The sequence below is a fragment of the Capra hircus genome, chromosome 4 (assembly GCF_001704415.2).
Source record: "Capra hircus breed San Clemente chromosome 4, ASM170441v1, whole genome shotgun sequence".
In the NCBI taxonomy this organism is placed as follows: Eukaryota; Metazoa; Chordata; class Mammalia; order Artiodactyla; family Bovidae; genus Capra; species Capra hircus.
Genome location: NC_030811.1, coordinates 45,626,632 through 45,642,598, shown reverse-complemented (window position 1 = coordinate 45,642,598; position 15,967 = coordinate 45,626,632). Strand labels below are relative to the sequence as shown.

At 44.7% G+C, this 15,967-nt stretch overlaps 1 protein-coding gene across 2 annotated transcripts; it reads left to right on the top strand.

The window, feature by feature from the left end:
- On the top strand, nucleotides 3,296–15,575 carry HUS1 (HUS1 checkpoint clamp component). 2 transcript variants are annotated; one of them, XM_013963380.2, is made up of 8 exons: nucleotides 3,299–3,508; nucleotides 4,085–4,212; nucleotides 4,319–4,495; nucleotides 6,160–6,267; nucleotides 7,268–7,342; nucleotides 11,318–11,417; nucleotides 13,151–13,270; nucleotides 15,327–15,575. In XM_013963380.2, exons 1-8 carry the CDS (start codon nucleotides 3,457–3,459, stop codon nucleotides 15,407–15,409), a joined length of 843 nt encoding a protein of 280 aa, XP_013818834.2. In that variant the 5' UTR covers nucleotides 3,299–3,456; the 3' UTR covers nucleotides 15,410–15,575. The 2 variants fall into 2 exon arrangements, with proteins under 2 accessions (XP_013818835.2, XP_013818834.2); XM_013963381.2 differs by lacking the exons at nucleotides 11,318–11,417; nucleotides 13,151–13,270; nucleotides 15,327–15,575 and adding an exon at nucleotides 11,025–11,288 and having other exon boundaries at nucleotides 3,296–3,508.

Here is a 15,967-nt window from a genome sequence, read left to right as displayed (position 1 = left end):
GTTGGCATTTCCTTCTCCAATGCATGAAAGTGAAGTTTAAGTGAAGTCGCTCAGTCGTGTCTGACTCGTAGTGACCCCATGGACTGCAGCCTACCAGGCTCCTCCATCCATGGGATTTTCTAGGCAAGAGTACTGGAGTGGCTTGCCATTGCCTTCTCCGATCATATATCTTAGGAAGTTTAAAATAAAAATCTTTGTTTCAGGGGATTAATATTGCCAAAGAGCTTTAATTTTTTTCCTCTTGAACAAAACTCAGTCATCCATGCTTAGACAATTTTCCCCACAACATCCAACACCACTGATGCTGCCTAAAAAATCTTTTTAATGGCCAAAAAATTAAGTATGTTGAAGTATCAGTATATTATAAAATATTGTTTATAGAGTTTGTGAGTCTGTGCTAAGTTGCTTCAGTCGTGTCCCATCCTTTGCAACCCTGTGGACTCTAGCCCACCAGTCTCCTCTGTGCATGGGATTCTCCAGGCAAGAACACTGGAGTGGGTTGCCATTTCCTCTTCCAGGAGATCTTCCCCATCCAGAGATCCAACCTGCACCTGTCACAGGTGCCTATTACAAAGTTTACTTAGTTCAGTTCAGTTCAGTTCAGTCGCTCAGTCATGTCCGACTCTGCGACCCCATGAATCGCAGCACACCAGGCCTCCCTGTCCATCACCATCTCCTGGAGTTCACTCAGATTCACATCCATCGAGTCAGTGATGCCATCCAGCCATCTCATCCTCTGTCATCCCCTTCTCCTTCTGCCCCCAATCCCTCCCAACATAAGAGTCTTTTCCAATGAGTCAACTCTTCGCATAAGGTGGCCAAAGTACTGGAGTTTCAGCTTTAGCGTCATTCCTTCCAAAGAAATCCCAGGGTTGATCTCCTTGCAGTTCCAGGAACTCTCAAGAGTCTTCTCCAACACCACAGTTCAAAAGCATCAATTCTTCGGCTCTCAGCCTTCTTCACAGTCCAACTCTCACATCCATACATGACTACTGGAAAAATCATAGCCTTGACTAGACGGACCTTAGTCGGCAAAGTAATGTCTCTGCTTTTGAATATGCTGTCTAGCTTGGTCATAACTTTTCTTCCAAGGAGTAAGTGTCTTTTAATTTCATGGCTGCAATCACCATCTGCAGTGATTTTGGAGCCCCCCAAAATAAACTCTGACACTGTTTCCACTGTTTCGCCATCTATTTGCCATGAAGTGATGGGACCGGATGCCATGATCTTTGTTTTCTGAATGTTGAGCTTTAAGCCAACTTTTTCACTCTCCACTTTCACTTTTATCAAGAGGCTTTTGAGTTCCTCTTCACTTTCTGCCATAAGGGTGGTGTCATCTGCATATCTGAGCTTATTGATTAATCATAATTCATGACTTCCACGGGCTTCCCTGGTGACTCAGTAGGTAGAGAATCCACCTGCAATGCAGACAGACCTGGGTTCGATCCCTGGGTTTGGAAGATCCCCTGGAGTAGGGCATGGCAACCCACTCCAGTATTCTTGCCTGGCAGGCCCATGGCGTCACAGAGTCATACACGACTGAGCTACTAAGCACATAGCACATCTACAGCAACAACCTCATTTAATGATTTATCTATTTTTATATTAACCTATGAAGTAAAAAAAAAAGCATGATTTTTTAGTAAAAAATTTAAATGTGACATTAATCACATTTGGTTTGGGAAATACTTGTAACAATGTAGACTGGAGCCTACCTTCATGTCATAGTCTTAAAATAGGCAGAGCTGCTTGCAGTTTTTCTATTTTGTGCTTTTAAAATAATCTGTTTTATTTTTCATATCTTGAGTCTATATATCAAGGTAAAAACAAGGTTGTAGGTTTCTATTTGCAAAGCACATAGAAAATAAAACATTCTTAATATGGACTATCTTGTTTCTGAAAAATCAGTTTGGAGACAATTATTCTGTTTCTCGTTTTTCAAAATTCTGCTACATCATTTGTATCATTTATGCTAGGAGACTTTAACAGGCTCTGGTGAAGTTCATCTTGAATAAAAACTGCAGAATTACTATCAGTGTTGTCAACTACAAATTGGCACTTACCAACAGCATTGCCAAGGACTGAACAACAAAGGCATTTGCCATCCGCCTCTACGGAGATTGAACCCCATGCTGCTATAGCTGTTGACCTTCAACAACCTCTGAGGGAGTTCAGGGTGGAGTGAGGCACTCTGTGTTCCAAGGAATCTGGTGGGACAGGTCTTTAGATAGTTGGATGTTTTTAGGAACAGATTTTACGGTCTCAATCCTTGTAGCTCCTCGTATCTAGAGATATCAGATCCTCGTGACTAACAAAAAACCTTTTGTAAAATGAGTGTTTCATGGTATTGAACTCCCCCTTCACCAAAACCTTATATATTGACTCTCTGCCACTGCCGCTTTGGAGTAGTCTCTCAAAACTATCTGAGATGGGAGAGCTATCTGCAGCCTCCAGGGCTGCAGTCCTCATTTTGCCCCAAATAAAACAACTCTCAAGTTTTACATCTTTTTTTAGTCGACAGTGTTGTTTAAACATCCTGTGTTTAGCACTGTTGGTTAAAACAAATTTCAAAGCATAATCCAACGTGGTGCTACAGTGCTGAGGTACCGGTGTGAATGTCTGAGCCATGGAAGGTTCTAAAGCTCCCCTACCACAGAGCGGTGTGTATTTAAGGAATAGCTTAACACTTTATAAATAAGAGACTTGTCAGGGGAGTGTTATCTCCTTGGTTCGGTCTTGTCACAACAAAAATTTGCAGCGACGGACGTTAAAGCGTGCCACAGCTCTCAGACTGTGTTATAGCTCTCAGCTAGACCATGTTATAGCTCTTGGACAGATCAGTGTTACAGCTCAGTTTTATTTAGAAAGTAAAAGGAAATATATCCTCAAGGCATGAGGGCATGACGAGCCAAAAGACGCTAAGAGAAGAAAGAGCAAGCACGCGCGCTCGGGAGACCCCCGGCCCTTTGGCTCCTCTTTTTATAGGTTTTTTCCTTCCCCTGGGAACTTCCCTATTTAAATTGGGCTAGCCAGGAGTGCTGTTTTTTTCTACCTGAAGTCCTCCCTCTGGTCCTTGAACCTTCCTTTGTTCTATTTTCGCGGGCTTTTCCCTTCCTTGTTTTTTAGCCACCACCATTCTGGACTCCTTTTTCCTATTCTAACTACCTAGCAAGATTGATTTTATTTCCTACGTTCTAAAACAGAATTGGAAATACGTTAACACAGAGCTCAACCTGTAAAAACTCAGAGGCACTTCCGGTACCAGAATCGCGTCACTTCCGGCAGAGTCCCGTCATCCCGAGTGCGCCAGCGGAAAGCCCGCCTACTCTCCGCAGGCGCGTCTCAGGCCCAAGTGGGCTGAACCCAGTACTGCGGTGGCGTTTCCCGCGGGCTAATTAAGGCGGGACTCTCACGAGTCCGGTGCGGACGGGCTCCTGGCGCTTGCCATGTCCAGCCATGAAGTTTCGGGCCAAGATCGTGGATACCGCCTGTCTAAACCACTTCACGCGTGAGTAGGGGCCGCGTCAACCCTGGGGGCGGGGAGGACTGCAGAGGGCAGGGTGGGAGGCTTGCACGGAGCGGTGCGTGCGGCCGGTCCCCGCGAAGAGGCTGGCGCGCTGCACGGGCTGGCCAGCAGGAGCTTGACGCGGGCGCAGGTGCCGAAGGTTGTTTCTGAACTTTGATTCCTTTCGCGTGGCTTTTCTTAACTCGGCCAGTGGCTTCATGGACCACTTTATCTGGCGCAGGCCGCCCTTCACAGCCAGGCTCCGTGGTCCCCCTGCCCCAGCCGTGTCTGTCCTTGCCTTGACCCGTGCAGCACTCAGCGTCCCCGAGTGGACGTGAAAGGGAAGAAACCGGCCAGTAGGCGCCAGTTAACCTCCGAGTCTCAGTTTCCTTATTCCAGGTTGTTGGGAGGCCAGCTTGACCCCAGCGGCAATAAAAGCCTCCCGATAGGTAGGAGTGGAAACGTTGACTTTCCCACTGGGAAGCTCACTGTGCGCAACTGGTAATTCTGCGCTAAATTAGTGTTTTGGATACCTAACGTACTTCTCAGTTAACTCTTCACTGAAACCTGTTGCTATAGGCGTTAGTAACATGATAGCCAAGCTTGCCAAAACCTGCACTCTGCGCATCAGCCCGGATAAGTTGAACTTCGTCCTCTCTGACAAAGTGGCCAATGGAGGGGTGAGCATGTGGTGTGAGCTGGAACAGGTGAGTGGAGGCTCCTGAGAGGCCTGCAGCCCGCCCCTGTTCCCCCACCCTCGCCGAATTCCAATGGAAAGCGCACAGATGTCCCCCCTCCTTTTCCTTCCCTTAGGAGAACTTCTTCAGCGAATTTCAAATGGAAGGTGTCTCCGCAGAAAACAATGAGATTTATTTAGAGCTCACATCGGAAAATTTATCTCGAGCCTTGAAAACTGCCCAGAATGCCAGAGCTTTGAAAGTTAAGCTGACTAATAAACACTTTCCCTGCATTACAGTTTCTATAGAGCTGGTGAGTAGGAAGCTACCATTTCTGAAACTTCCCAGGAATTAGTAGTTATATAAGCCTTGGCTTTCTACTGGAGAAGCTAATTGGTTTTATTAAAAGGAGAGATTGGTACATCACTATTTTTTCATTGGAGTTGGGTCCTCCTCATATTTAAATAGCATTGTGATCTCAAAATCAGCGAGGATGCTGGTCTTCCTATGAAATAACACTTCTGCATCTTTCTTCTCAGATCTGCATATCCCAGCATGTCCATTTCTTTTAGTGGTATTGTCATCTAGTCTAAAAACCATTTTTGCCTTTGAAGTGTTTGTGTGTCCCTCCCTTATTCCCTCACTTCTGCTGCTAACACCTTTAAATGACCTTTAGTTTTCAAGGAATACATTTATCTTCCACCCTACTCCCAGCTGAATTTAATGCACGGGTCTCTTCAGAACACATGTACCCCACAGGGTCTCACTGCTTCCAGAATGAGGTTGACATTTCTCATGTGCTGTCCAAAGCCCTTCAAGTGTGGCTCAACCCACTGTAGAGCCACTTATCTGCCCTGAGTGGGTGCCCAGGTGTGTCCCATTCGTTCCCAACTCCCAGGCTTTGGTGAGGTTGGGTCTTCTACTTAGACTCTGTGTTCTTCTCACTTGTTGAAGCCTTTTCTTCCTCTAGTGCCCAGCACCAGTGCTGCCTCCTTCCCTTATCCTGGTAACCTCTCCTTTGTCTGTTCTGTGTACTTCATTTTTTCTGTGAGTATTATATTCAGTTTTATGCTCTTTATGGAGGAGGATTTCTCAACTGTATTTTTTAATTAAACTATAGTGGTTTTACAGTGTTGCACTGTTAATTTATGCCTTACAGCAAAGTGATTGAGTTATACATATATAAGTATTCTTATTTAAATATTCTTTTCTATCCTGGTTTATCTCAGGATATTGAATATAGTTCCCTGTGCTATGCGGTAGGACCTTGTTGTTTATTTATTCTATATGTAATGGTTTCCATCTGCTAATCTCAAACTCCTAGCGTCTTAAGGCTATTTCTGGCAGCCTCCTCCAGTCCTCGCTTTAGGTCTGATCTCTGAAGCTTGAGCATCAGCACACAGCTTCTGCCTACACGGTTGGACGTGTGTCTGAGGCTGGGAGTGTGGGGAAAGTGGCATCACCAGTCTGTGCAGGGCTGTCTTCATTCTGCCTTCTGTAAACTGCTTAACTGCACTCTCCTCCAAGGCTCCACAGCTCACCCTCTGTCCCTGCTGGTCTCCCTGCCTTCCTGTGAGGGGACAGTCAGGGTGTGGGAACCTTTATTCCTTCATAGCTCTCTCTCCCTGGGGTGCAGGCCCCATCCTGATTCCTTTCTGGTTTTTTTTGTTGTTACATGAAGATTTTCTTGTCCTTTCTGAAGCCTGAGTTCTTCTGCCATGTTTCAGTAGATGTTCTGTGAGAATCATTCCATGTCTAGGTATGTTTTTGATGTGTTTGTGGGAGTGAGCTCCACGTCCTACTCCTCCACCGTCCCAATCACTCTCTTCTTTAACTTCCTTTTTCTAAGCTCTGTTAATACTTGTTGAATGGACGTTGGTGACTGAATTGAGAACACTTAGGTTTGGTATCAACATTTTTTGTCTTTCAGTTCTTTATTTTTTAAGTAGTGATGTGTTTTAATTCTTCTCTTGGCAGTTATCCGTGTCAAGCAGTAGTCGTGTTGTAACACATGACATCCCTGTGAAAGTTATTCCTAGAAAACTATGGAAGGACTTACAAGAGCCAACGGTCCCAGATGCTGACGTGAGTGATGCCCAGCGTCACCACATCTTAAATGGTGTGATTTGGATTCTCTGACTTTAAAGTCTTGCTGTAGGTTTTATTTGAAAGTTGTATAGTACCTGAAAAGAGAATCATATTTTAAAGATAGCCCAGGAACAAAAAATTGGAATGTTTTCATTTAGTCGTTTGCATCAATCATCTTAAAGTAGTGTTATATATAAGGCCACACTCTACAGTTCGGAGAGAGAAAGTCTTGCCCTGTAATGGCGCTTAAGTAAAACTGAAGTAGCATTTTGGATGACTTTCGCATCTGTCAGGAGTAATGGCCCTAGGCACCAAATTTGGGTTTCACAGAACGAGGCTTTTTTTCTTTGTCTCGTTAGGAGTGTGTCCAAGGTGTGTGTAATAGCCAGAAGGAGAGGCTGCTTTAGTTCTCCTGTCAGGAATCCCAGAGCCACTGGAAAGAAAGATGATGACAAAGGGTCCTTTGCCTCTTGTTCATAATTTATTGAAGAAGAGACCATGAAATAGCATATGGAATATTTACTTGGCTTTTAGTAGATGTCTCTGCTGGGACTTTTTCCCAGCGTTGTACCCAGCACTGTTGTAACCCAGTCTGGGCACTGGTACAGAGTCTGGCCCCCAGTGTTTTTACACAGAGTAGGAGCCTGCCCCCAAGTCTGGATGTGAACCCCTTGGAAGATGGCCTCCACTGGTGCTGATTCTTACTCCCCTTGGGTGTGTAGGGGGGCTTCTCAGCAGCAGGGCCACAGACCTGGAACGAGAGAATGGCCACATGGACATGGATGCTGAGGTCACCAAATTCAGGTGTGAGTTAGTGAAGCTGTAGAGTTATTTTTCTTTTTTATATTTTTAAGAAAGAACTTTATTCAGGCAATTTAAAAATAAGATTGCAGAGCTATTAAGAGTACACACATTCCAAACAGAGGTAATGAGCACTTGTCAGTACTTGACTGTGTTAATATTTTAATACTACTGATGTTTCTCATTTCCTTTGTAGGTTAGTATTTATTTACCAGTCCTGAAGACAATGAAGAGCGTTGTGGAGAAGATGAAAAACATCAGCAATCACCTTGTAAGTTCTTTCTTCTCTGAAAAGAGCTCCCAAGTGTGTAGTTTTGGCTGCGTGTCCTTGGAGGAGCCTTGTCTGGTGGGGACTTGATACCCTCCATTCATCATGTGGTGTCTGCGTGGGGTGTCCCTCACCTCCCAGCTCTGGGGGCATGGCTTATTGTTGATAGCCTATGGTTTTACAGGTGAAACCTGCTCTGGATCTTCTCAATTCTCCTCTCTGATATTTGGCCTGGTCTCTCCTATTTATGATATTTGTAGTATATTAACAATACTTTCAATGGTTCTAACTTTCTTTCCATATGTTTTGGACAGCATATTATGTATTTTATCTGATAGTGTACATATTTCTTTATGATCACTGATGCTGGCAGTGAGTGGAATGTCCTGTCTACTTGCCAAATGTCTCTATGAGTCCAAGACAAGGATCCCCCAGGACACATTCCTCTTCCTGGAAGCAGCTCTTAGGCCAGGTAGAGGGGCATGTTTGCTTCCCTGTTAACTTTTGTGACGTTTACGCTCAGTGTCAGTGAAACACTGAATGTGACAGTGACAGTGATGGGAAGTTGTGAACAATTGTCCTTCACTCCTGGGGTTCTCCTGAATTCTTCAGTCACCCTCGAAACTCATTTGATTATGTCCCTAGGTGTTTTAGACACGACTGCCCACCTGATGAAACTTTTGCTCTTTAGCGTCTGCAGACTGGTTACCTGCCACACGGCTGCCCCCTGCCTGCAGAACTGCTCTGGACCCTTGTCCATCCCCACAGCACTGCTTTTCTCCAGGCCTGTCTCTACCATTTCACGCTTGGCTGTTTCTTTCCCATCGTCCCCTGGAAAGTACTTAGCCCTTCTCACTGTTCATGGAAATTCCAGACTCTCCCACTGCCGTGGATGTAAGCCCCTCCTCTGCCAAGCTGCTCTGATTACTGCTATGTGATAAGTGGTCTGCTAACATCTGGGAACCACTCCTGAACTGGCCACTTCCTGAAAAGGGAAACTGTCTTAACTGTCTCTGCATGACAGCCACTCACTGTGGGGTTGCCACTCAGCGGGCAGATAATAGCTGTTAGCACACAGACCTGGAATGAAATTTAGCTTCAGGAGATCTTTGGCATTATCAAAGTTTTCTGGAGCCTAGAAAATGTTTACGGACTGTTTTATTTCTGCAGCTGTGCTCACTTGAGAGTAGTTTCCTTTCACGACTTACTCTGTAGATTTCACTTTAATTTACAATGACTTCCCGTGAAGCAGTGTGTGCCATGCAGACATGAGTGTTCTTCTGTGCTTGTCCTGGTGTTGATCCAGTTGTCAGGCTGGAGGCTTCTTTTGGGGATATCCTGGAACCTTGAGAGGCCCAGGAGAGAAAAGGCAGGACAGTTAATTCAGGGATCCGGTTATTTGTTCTTTGTGTCCAGTGGAAATGAGTCATCAAAGTGGCTGAGATTAAATCATCAGAAATTAAAAAAAAAAAAAAAAAAGAGGTGTTTTTCTCTTCCCTGGAGTGTTTAAAAACAAGGATTTTGTGCAGTGGCTACTGCACTGTGAAATACTAAATGGAAAGTGATCAAGCATATGGAAAATTGGAGTAGCCAGGCATAGCAATATTAACTTGAGTAACCAAAATTCTGTGTCTGAAGATGACAGGCGAGAGAATCAAGGAAAATGAGTAGGACTCAACATATTGAAAACATCTCCTCCAGTCAGAGGCCCAGCAGCCCTTGTTGAGGCACCTTCCTTCCTTCCTTTAGTTAGAGATGTGGCCAGTGGTGGTGCGTCGTGCGTGTGACTTGGGTAAGAGCAGAAGAAGCAGGCATTGACTGCCAAGAGTCTCCATCAGGTTTTAAGCATTGGGATCCCCTTCAGACAGAATGCAAGTTCTAGTTCAGGAAGTCTGCAGTGGGGTCTGGGACTGATTTCTGACGAGCATGCGGCAATGCTGTTTCTGTGGTGGTGCTCCACGTTTAGAGCAGTGCTGTGTTACACCTTTCATGTTGTCTCAGCTTCATAGAAGCAGACTTGGGGCAGGAGGCATCATGATACGCTGGCAGAGCTGAGTCCTTGAGCCACCCTCAACCCCCACTAAGTGGTGCACCCTGGTGGAACGTGTTATCCAGCATAACAGTCACAGGGGCTCTGTTACTGTTTATCAGTTGAGATAATTTATGTTAGATTCCCAGCGCGTTTCATCACTATCCCATGAATGGTCAGTAGTTATCACTAGGGAAACCTCTGAAAGAAGTCAGATCTCATCCACGTCCTTAAGAGCAGAGTATGTTGATGTAGATAATACTATAGATAACACTCACAAAATAAACACGGTGAGCAGTGTTTGGAGGGTCGTTGGTGAATTCCTTCAGTAAATTTTGTTGGAGTGCTGCCCTGCACCAGGCACTGTGCTTGGAGAGATGGATCTAGCATTTGATTACTCAGATTTTAGGAATTTGAAGAAAGCATAAAAAGGTGTTTTAAGTCGGAGTGAATCTAGGACATTGCAAGCTGCTTTCCTGAATAAATCTTTATAAAACTTGTTTTTCAAAAGCATTGAACATTTATAGGTAGATACTAATTGTGTGCTTCTTTGAAACAGATGGATCTGTGTTATGTGTTAGCCTTACAGAGTCCCTGTACACTGTATATTCACAAGTCCAGAATATGCACAAGGATTGTTTTACATACTTTTTTAAGGCAGGTATTTTTTCCGGATGATAGAGTGGGCTTAGAAACATCACGTATTTCTGGGAAGTGAAAGGATAAGGTTGATGAATTCTTCCCGTTCAGAGGTACACATACTCTATGATGAAACAAGGATGTTTGGAGACTGTTTCTTATGTAAAGTCAAATCCTTAGTAAGTTGAAAACATCTTTTTTGTTTTGTTGCTCAAATGAGAAATAGAGTTCACTAGTTTTAAGGAGCAAGAATGAAAAATACTAAGTGGTACTCCTAAGTAAATCTGAGATTTAGCTGTGGCCAAGCCCTGTGGAACAGGGTGTCCTCCACTTACCCTGGGGCTTCTTCCCTCTTGCTGTACCTCTGCAGTGGCTCCCTAGTGAAACGACCACCTTTATCTGCAGTGGCTCGGTGGCAGTACTGTTGGTTAAACAAAATGTTGACTTGCACACTGCTGCGTGGGCTTTCCAAAGACCTGCCAGACTTTAGAGGTGGCCAGATATTGATGTCAAAAGGTGAAATGCAGTGTGCTTTGGGCAAATGGCCAAAATCTTAAGCCATATCATGGTACCTGTTTCTTTCTCTGAACTTCATTTCTAGATTTTGTGTAGTTTAGAGACCCTGTTGGTTGGTGCAGGGCAGAGCGTAAAATGAAAGGGCCCCTCTGATCCTGAGGGAAGTCATGAGCACTGTTGGAGTGGGGAGGGGCCACAGCGATCAGTCACCAAGCCCAGTTGCCCTCTGTCTGAGTGCAAAAAACACGGCAGCCACAGGGCACCACAGCTTGGTGGAGTCCAGACACCTGATGGCATCTCTGGGTCTTTCTGAATTTGGAAATCTCACTTCCCAATGCCTGAGATTATTCTTTATATAAATGGTTATATTCTCTTAATATTCTGAAGCCTTTCTGGTTATGTTGAGTTGTAATAGATAGTTTGGTCCATTTGTAGAAATAAGGCAGTTAGTGAGCTTATTGGTTCGCATTCTCTTCTGGTTCTCCTTGCTCTGTTTTACAGGAGTTGCACAATGTCTGCATTGTCAGAGCTGCTGGCAAGGCCTCCCCAGCCTCACCTGTTTTCAGAGCTTCCTACTGCACTCTGCACGCCGAGGGGCTGCTCTCTGGAGAGTTTTTAAGTCCCTGTGCTCAGGCCCTGTCTTCTCTCCATTGCTGATGCCATGTGGGGTTTGGTGCTATCTGAAGTGTCCTGGGATTTGTGGGATTACTTTGTCACCTGGTTTTTTGGAAGCTGATGTCCACTTTTTTTTTCCCTTTTGCTTTTCTTAAGACTGTAAAATACTCAATTTGCAGATTATTGAAGCAAACCTAAATGGAGAATTGAACTTGAAAATAGAAACTGAGCTAGTGTGTGTTACAACTCACTTTAAAGATCTTGGAAATCCTCCATTAGGTAAGTTTCCTGGTGGGTTATACTTTGCATGTGATAAATTGTTCAGATGACAAACCATACTGAGGTCTCCAGATGGAAGAGAATTGAACTTCGGGTAACTGTGTTTCAAGCTCAGGTCACTTGTTACTGCACTGTGGTGGGAAGGTGAACCTCCTGGACGTGAGAAGCTGGAGTGTAGGCCTGAGGGCTTCCTTGTTCCTCATCTGCAAAACCTAGGCTTGGGCTCAACAGCGTCCAAGAGCCCTTCTAGCTCTTCACTTGCTGTGCCTTCTACCAAAAACTTATACCAAGTTTCTCACCTGGGTGCAGTCAGAAATGTAGATGATACTTTTTATTTTCTCCTGCGTTTTTTTGTGTGTATTAAAAAGGTAATTTTTTAAAAAAATCATTCAAGTATAGTTGACTTACAATGTTGTGTTGGTTTCAGGTTTATGGCACAGTGATTCAGTTATACATATATATGTATCCTTTTTCAGATTTTTTTCCCATATCAGTTGTTATAGACTCTTGAGTATAGTTCCCTGTTTTGTATAATAGGTCCTCATTGTTTATTTTATATATAGTGTTTTATATACACACACACACACACACACACACACACATACACACACACACGCACATTGATTCTAAACTTCTAATTTATCCTTTCCCTGAACCTGACCTCTTCAATAACCATAAGTTTGTTTTCTAAATCTGTGAGTCTGTTTCTGTTTTATAAATAAGCTCATTTGTATCATTGTTTTAGATTCCACATGCAAGGATATTATATGGTATTTGTCTTTCTCTGACTTTGATGATCTCTAGGTCCATCCATGTTACTACAGATGACACTATTTCATTTTTTTCATGGCTGAATAACGTACCACATCTTTATCCACTCCTCTGTTGTTAGACATTTAGGTTGCTTCCATGTCTGGGCTGTCGTAAACAGTGCTGGAATGGACGTTGGGTTGGTTGAGTAGATTGGCTCAGGGATTAGCGTCGTCTGCTGCAGAGCTCACAGTGGTGGGCAGGCTGTGGGAGGGAGGTCCAACAGGGAACAATGCAGAGGCCCTGGGAAGGTACTCACTCTGTGAAAACCAGTTAGTCACCCGTGTGTCTGAAGTAGGTCTAATAAGACTCCTTCCGCTTTTAGAATTAAAATTACTTACTACCAGTTTGTTTTTTAGAGACACATTGTAACTTAGCGTTGCAAGAGAATTTTACTTGATAGTGAAGGGCATGCCTTGGAGCAAAGTGAAATCCATGTTAATAAAGCTTTGACAGTAGTTATATGAAGTGACTTGTTTTTGTGTTGCTCATTTTGTTTATTTTTGTAAATTACAAAGAGGGTCTTTGATACCTTCCCAGAATTGAAAGGACATTTTCTTTCCTTTCATTCCATTTTATAATGAGAGGGATTGATTTAGCTGTATATGGTCTTGTTTTGGGGATGGTTTTTTGGCCCTACCGCAGGCCATTTGGGATCTTAGTTCCCCGACTGTCAACAGTGAAAGCATTGAGTCCTAACCACGGGACTGCCAGGGAATTCCCATAGGACAGTATTTTAAAGACTCAAACTTAGTAAATGCTTGCTAGGTGAGTGATCACATTTATATTATGCCGTGTTTCTGTAGGTTCTCAAGTCAGTGGTCAAGTAAACCATTTATTTATGTAAACAGTCATCATGCAGTCTCTTGCTTCCCTGTTTCACTGGAAGATAATTGTGTCTTAAAATGTTCCTGTCGTTTTAGCTTCTGAAAATGCTTCTCAAGATAGAAACTCGGAACAAATGGCTGAAGTACACATAGACATTAGGAAGCTCCTACAGTTCCTTGCTGGACAACAAGTAAATCCTACAAAGGCCACTTGCAGTAAGTTTGCATTTTGATTTGTGTTTCATATTTCAAGCACTGTAATCAACTGTAGTCTTACACATTGTGTAGTCTCATAAATGCAGAGACAGCTCGGTTTCTGGTGGACTCCAGTTTCCTGAGTAGTCCCTGGCAGATGGGTCTGGACTGCCTCACCTGGTGTCATATACGAGTTTGCATCCACAGAGAAGCTGCGATTGGGCAGAGGCCCCTGGCCCCATCTTGCTGTGTTACTCTAACCTTATGTGTACAGGGTCTCTGTCTCCACTGGGCTTGGATTTAAGTTTCCATCTCAAAGCATTTCTTTCTTTCCTGTGTCAGCCTGACCTGTTCCAGTTGTCCTGTGCCTTGTCATCTGTGCTGCCTACTGACTTTTAATAGTGGCCTTTAATGGCGCTTTTGATTCCAGTTGGCCTTGTCTTTCTCGTTTTCACATGTTTTTTCACCCTTCAGTCCTTGATTACAGATGAGGAAAGACTCACTTGCTGAGAATTTTTCAAGGTTATGTCTGTTTCCTTGCTTTTGAGATCACAGTAATTGAAAGAAAACTGTGGCCTTGGTTGGAGGTGACACCTCTTTATTTGTGAATTCCTGGTCTGAGCACTCAGCCACCAGTGAACAGAGCTGAGAAGGGTGACCCAGGAATACAGGATCCCTGATAATTGTCAGATAGTCAGCTCTGTAGAGAGCGAGTAGGAGATTCCCGAAGGTTCTCCAGTGAAGGAGGAGAGACCACTGAAAGGAGTGGCATTAGTGCATGAGGACTGCACTGGTGGTGAGCGCACAAAAGGAGTGCAGAAATCCACGACAGGGAAGCAGTGAGAGCTGCCGAGTCATGGGGCAGGGGCCAGGGGCTGCCTGCCCTGCGTCTGAAGAAGGTACAGTATGGCTGCCCCTAAGGCTGAGAACGGGGATGCACTGCTTCAGCACGAGGTCCTCCCAGGTTAAGACGGTGCTTCTCAAACTGTCTGCATGCACAGGGCTCCTTGGGGACCTGGCCAAGTGCAAATGCCTCTTTGGAGCTCTGGCTTGGGCCATCGAGTCTGGGTGATGCCCCACTGTGGGTCCTTGGAAGCCACTCCTCCTGTCTGCATAGGGGAAGTGTAGGGAGTGGGGGTTGTGGCCCTAGCTGCCGGTGCACGGAGGGGGACCAGAAGATTCTGACAGTCAGAATCGAGTTTGTTTCTTTTCTTACCCCAACCTTTTCTGCCAGTGGTTCTGGCTTTGTGGCAGCATCCTCCAGGCTTGCTCACTTCCCACCTCTGGGCGGGAGTGGGAGTGCTTCCCCCAGCATCCTCAGTCTTCAATGCCACCAGTGTGTCCAGCACCTCTCCTGATGCGTGTCCTTCTGCTGGTCCCTTGTGTCACTTCTCGTCTTGCCATTCTCTTGGGATTGGTCTCAGCAGCCTGCCATGTGCTCTTTGTCTGCCTTTCTTCTGCCACCTGGCTTGATCTTGCTTCAGCCAGCTTTCCTTGGGTGTGGCGTGCCCCACTGCCCCTGTAACTTCTGCCCTCAGTGATAGGCCCTGGCAGCTGGGATGCTTTCATGCTGTGGCAACACCTCTTCCTCTTGGTTGGCTTCTGTTTTGGGTCTTAGCCCCAGTGCCTCATTGCTCATCCTAGGCTGCATGATGGCTGCCCTTGCAAACTGCCTCCTGCTCTCTAGTAAGACCCTATGTGCAATTAAAATAAATAAATTTATATTTTAAAAAAATGAAAAAAGACCCTATGTGCTTGCCTCTTCTCAGCACATGCTGGGGACTTGCTGGCGAGAAGCTGCTTTTTCCTGGAAGGATGTTGACTTGGGTACATGTGGTTTCTGAGAAGTTTGCCCTGTGGCTTTTGCCCCAGAGACCTCGGCCTCTTCCTTGGTGGAAAATGAGCTGGCCTGAGCCAGGCCCCTTGTTTGGCATGAGTTGGGATGGTGGAGACTGGTCACCTTGGGAGGACCTGGGTGCTCCAGGAGAGGCTTGGGGGAGAAGCTGCTGCAGTGCTTAGGGGTGAGAGTGTATGTCCAGAATGGGTCTCTACAGTAAAGGACTTCCTTTCTCCTTAGATATTGTGAAGAACAAGATTGTTCACTTTGACCTGCTCCATGAAGACGTTTCCCTGCAATATTTCATCCCAGCGTTGTCATAGCCCTGCCTTGTGGGCTCGGGAGCTCAGAGACCTTGGTTGGACCCACAGCAGTGGAATCCTTTTTTTTTTTTTTTTTTTTTTACTTTTTTTCCTTCTATAATATTTTCAATAGAAATTGAATTAATGAGTTAATGAAATGCAGTTGGATAAACATTTCTTCATATTACTTCTTTGTTCTGTCTGCTTTGTTTTGCTTTGAAGATGTTGAAAGAAAAGTTAAAATTTATTTATTCAGACTTTAAACTTTTCTAATTGAAGTCATGAAAATGTTCCTGTAGTTTGAATTGGTGTAGTAATCAAAATTGGCAAAAAAGTAATGTTTGCCAAGCCTAGCACTTTTCCACAAGGCATTGTTTCTAGCTCAGCATATTGTTGTGGGAACAGACTTGAAGCAGTTAGGTTTCTGTGTACTTGAAGCCCAAGAAGGTTGGGCCTCTTGCCACCTCCATCCTGTAGAGGGTCCCGGGGGGTCTGGGTACAGCACGTATGGTCTCATCGTGATGCCCATGAAGATTTTAGTCGGCTCTTCTGTTGCCATCAGGAGCATGCATGGGCAGG

Coding starts and splice junctions, on each gene's coding strand:
- HUS1 (XM_013963380.2), top strand. CDS start 3,457: ATGAAGTTTCGGGCCAAGATCGTGGATACCGCCTGTCTAAACCACTTC. Junction 6,268..7,267: donor CAACGGTCCCAGATGCTGAC/GTGAGTGATGCC, acceptor TTTCCTTTGTAG/GTTAGTATTTATTTACCAGT. Junction 7,343..11,317: donor AAAACATCAGCAATCACCTT/GTAAGTTCTTTC, acceptor CTCAATTTGCAG/ATTATTGAAGCAAACCTAAA.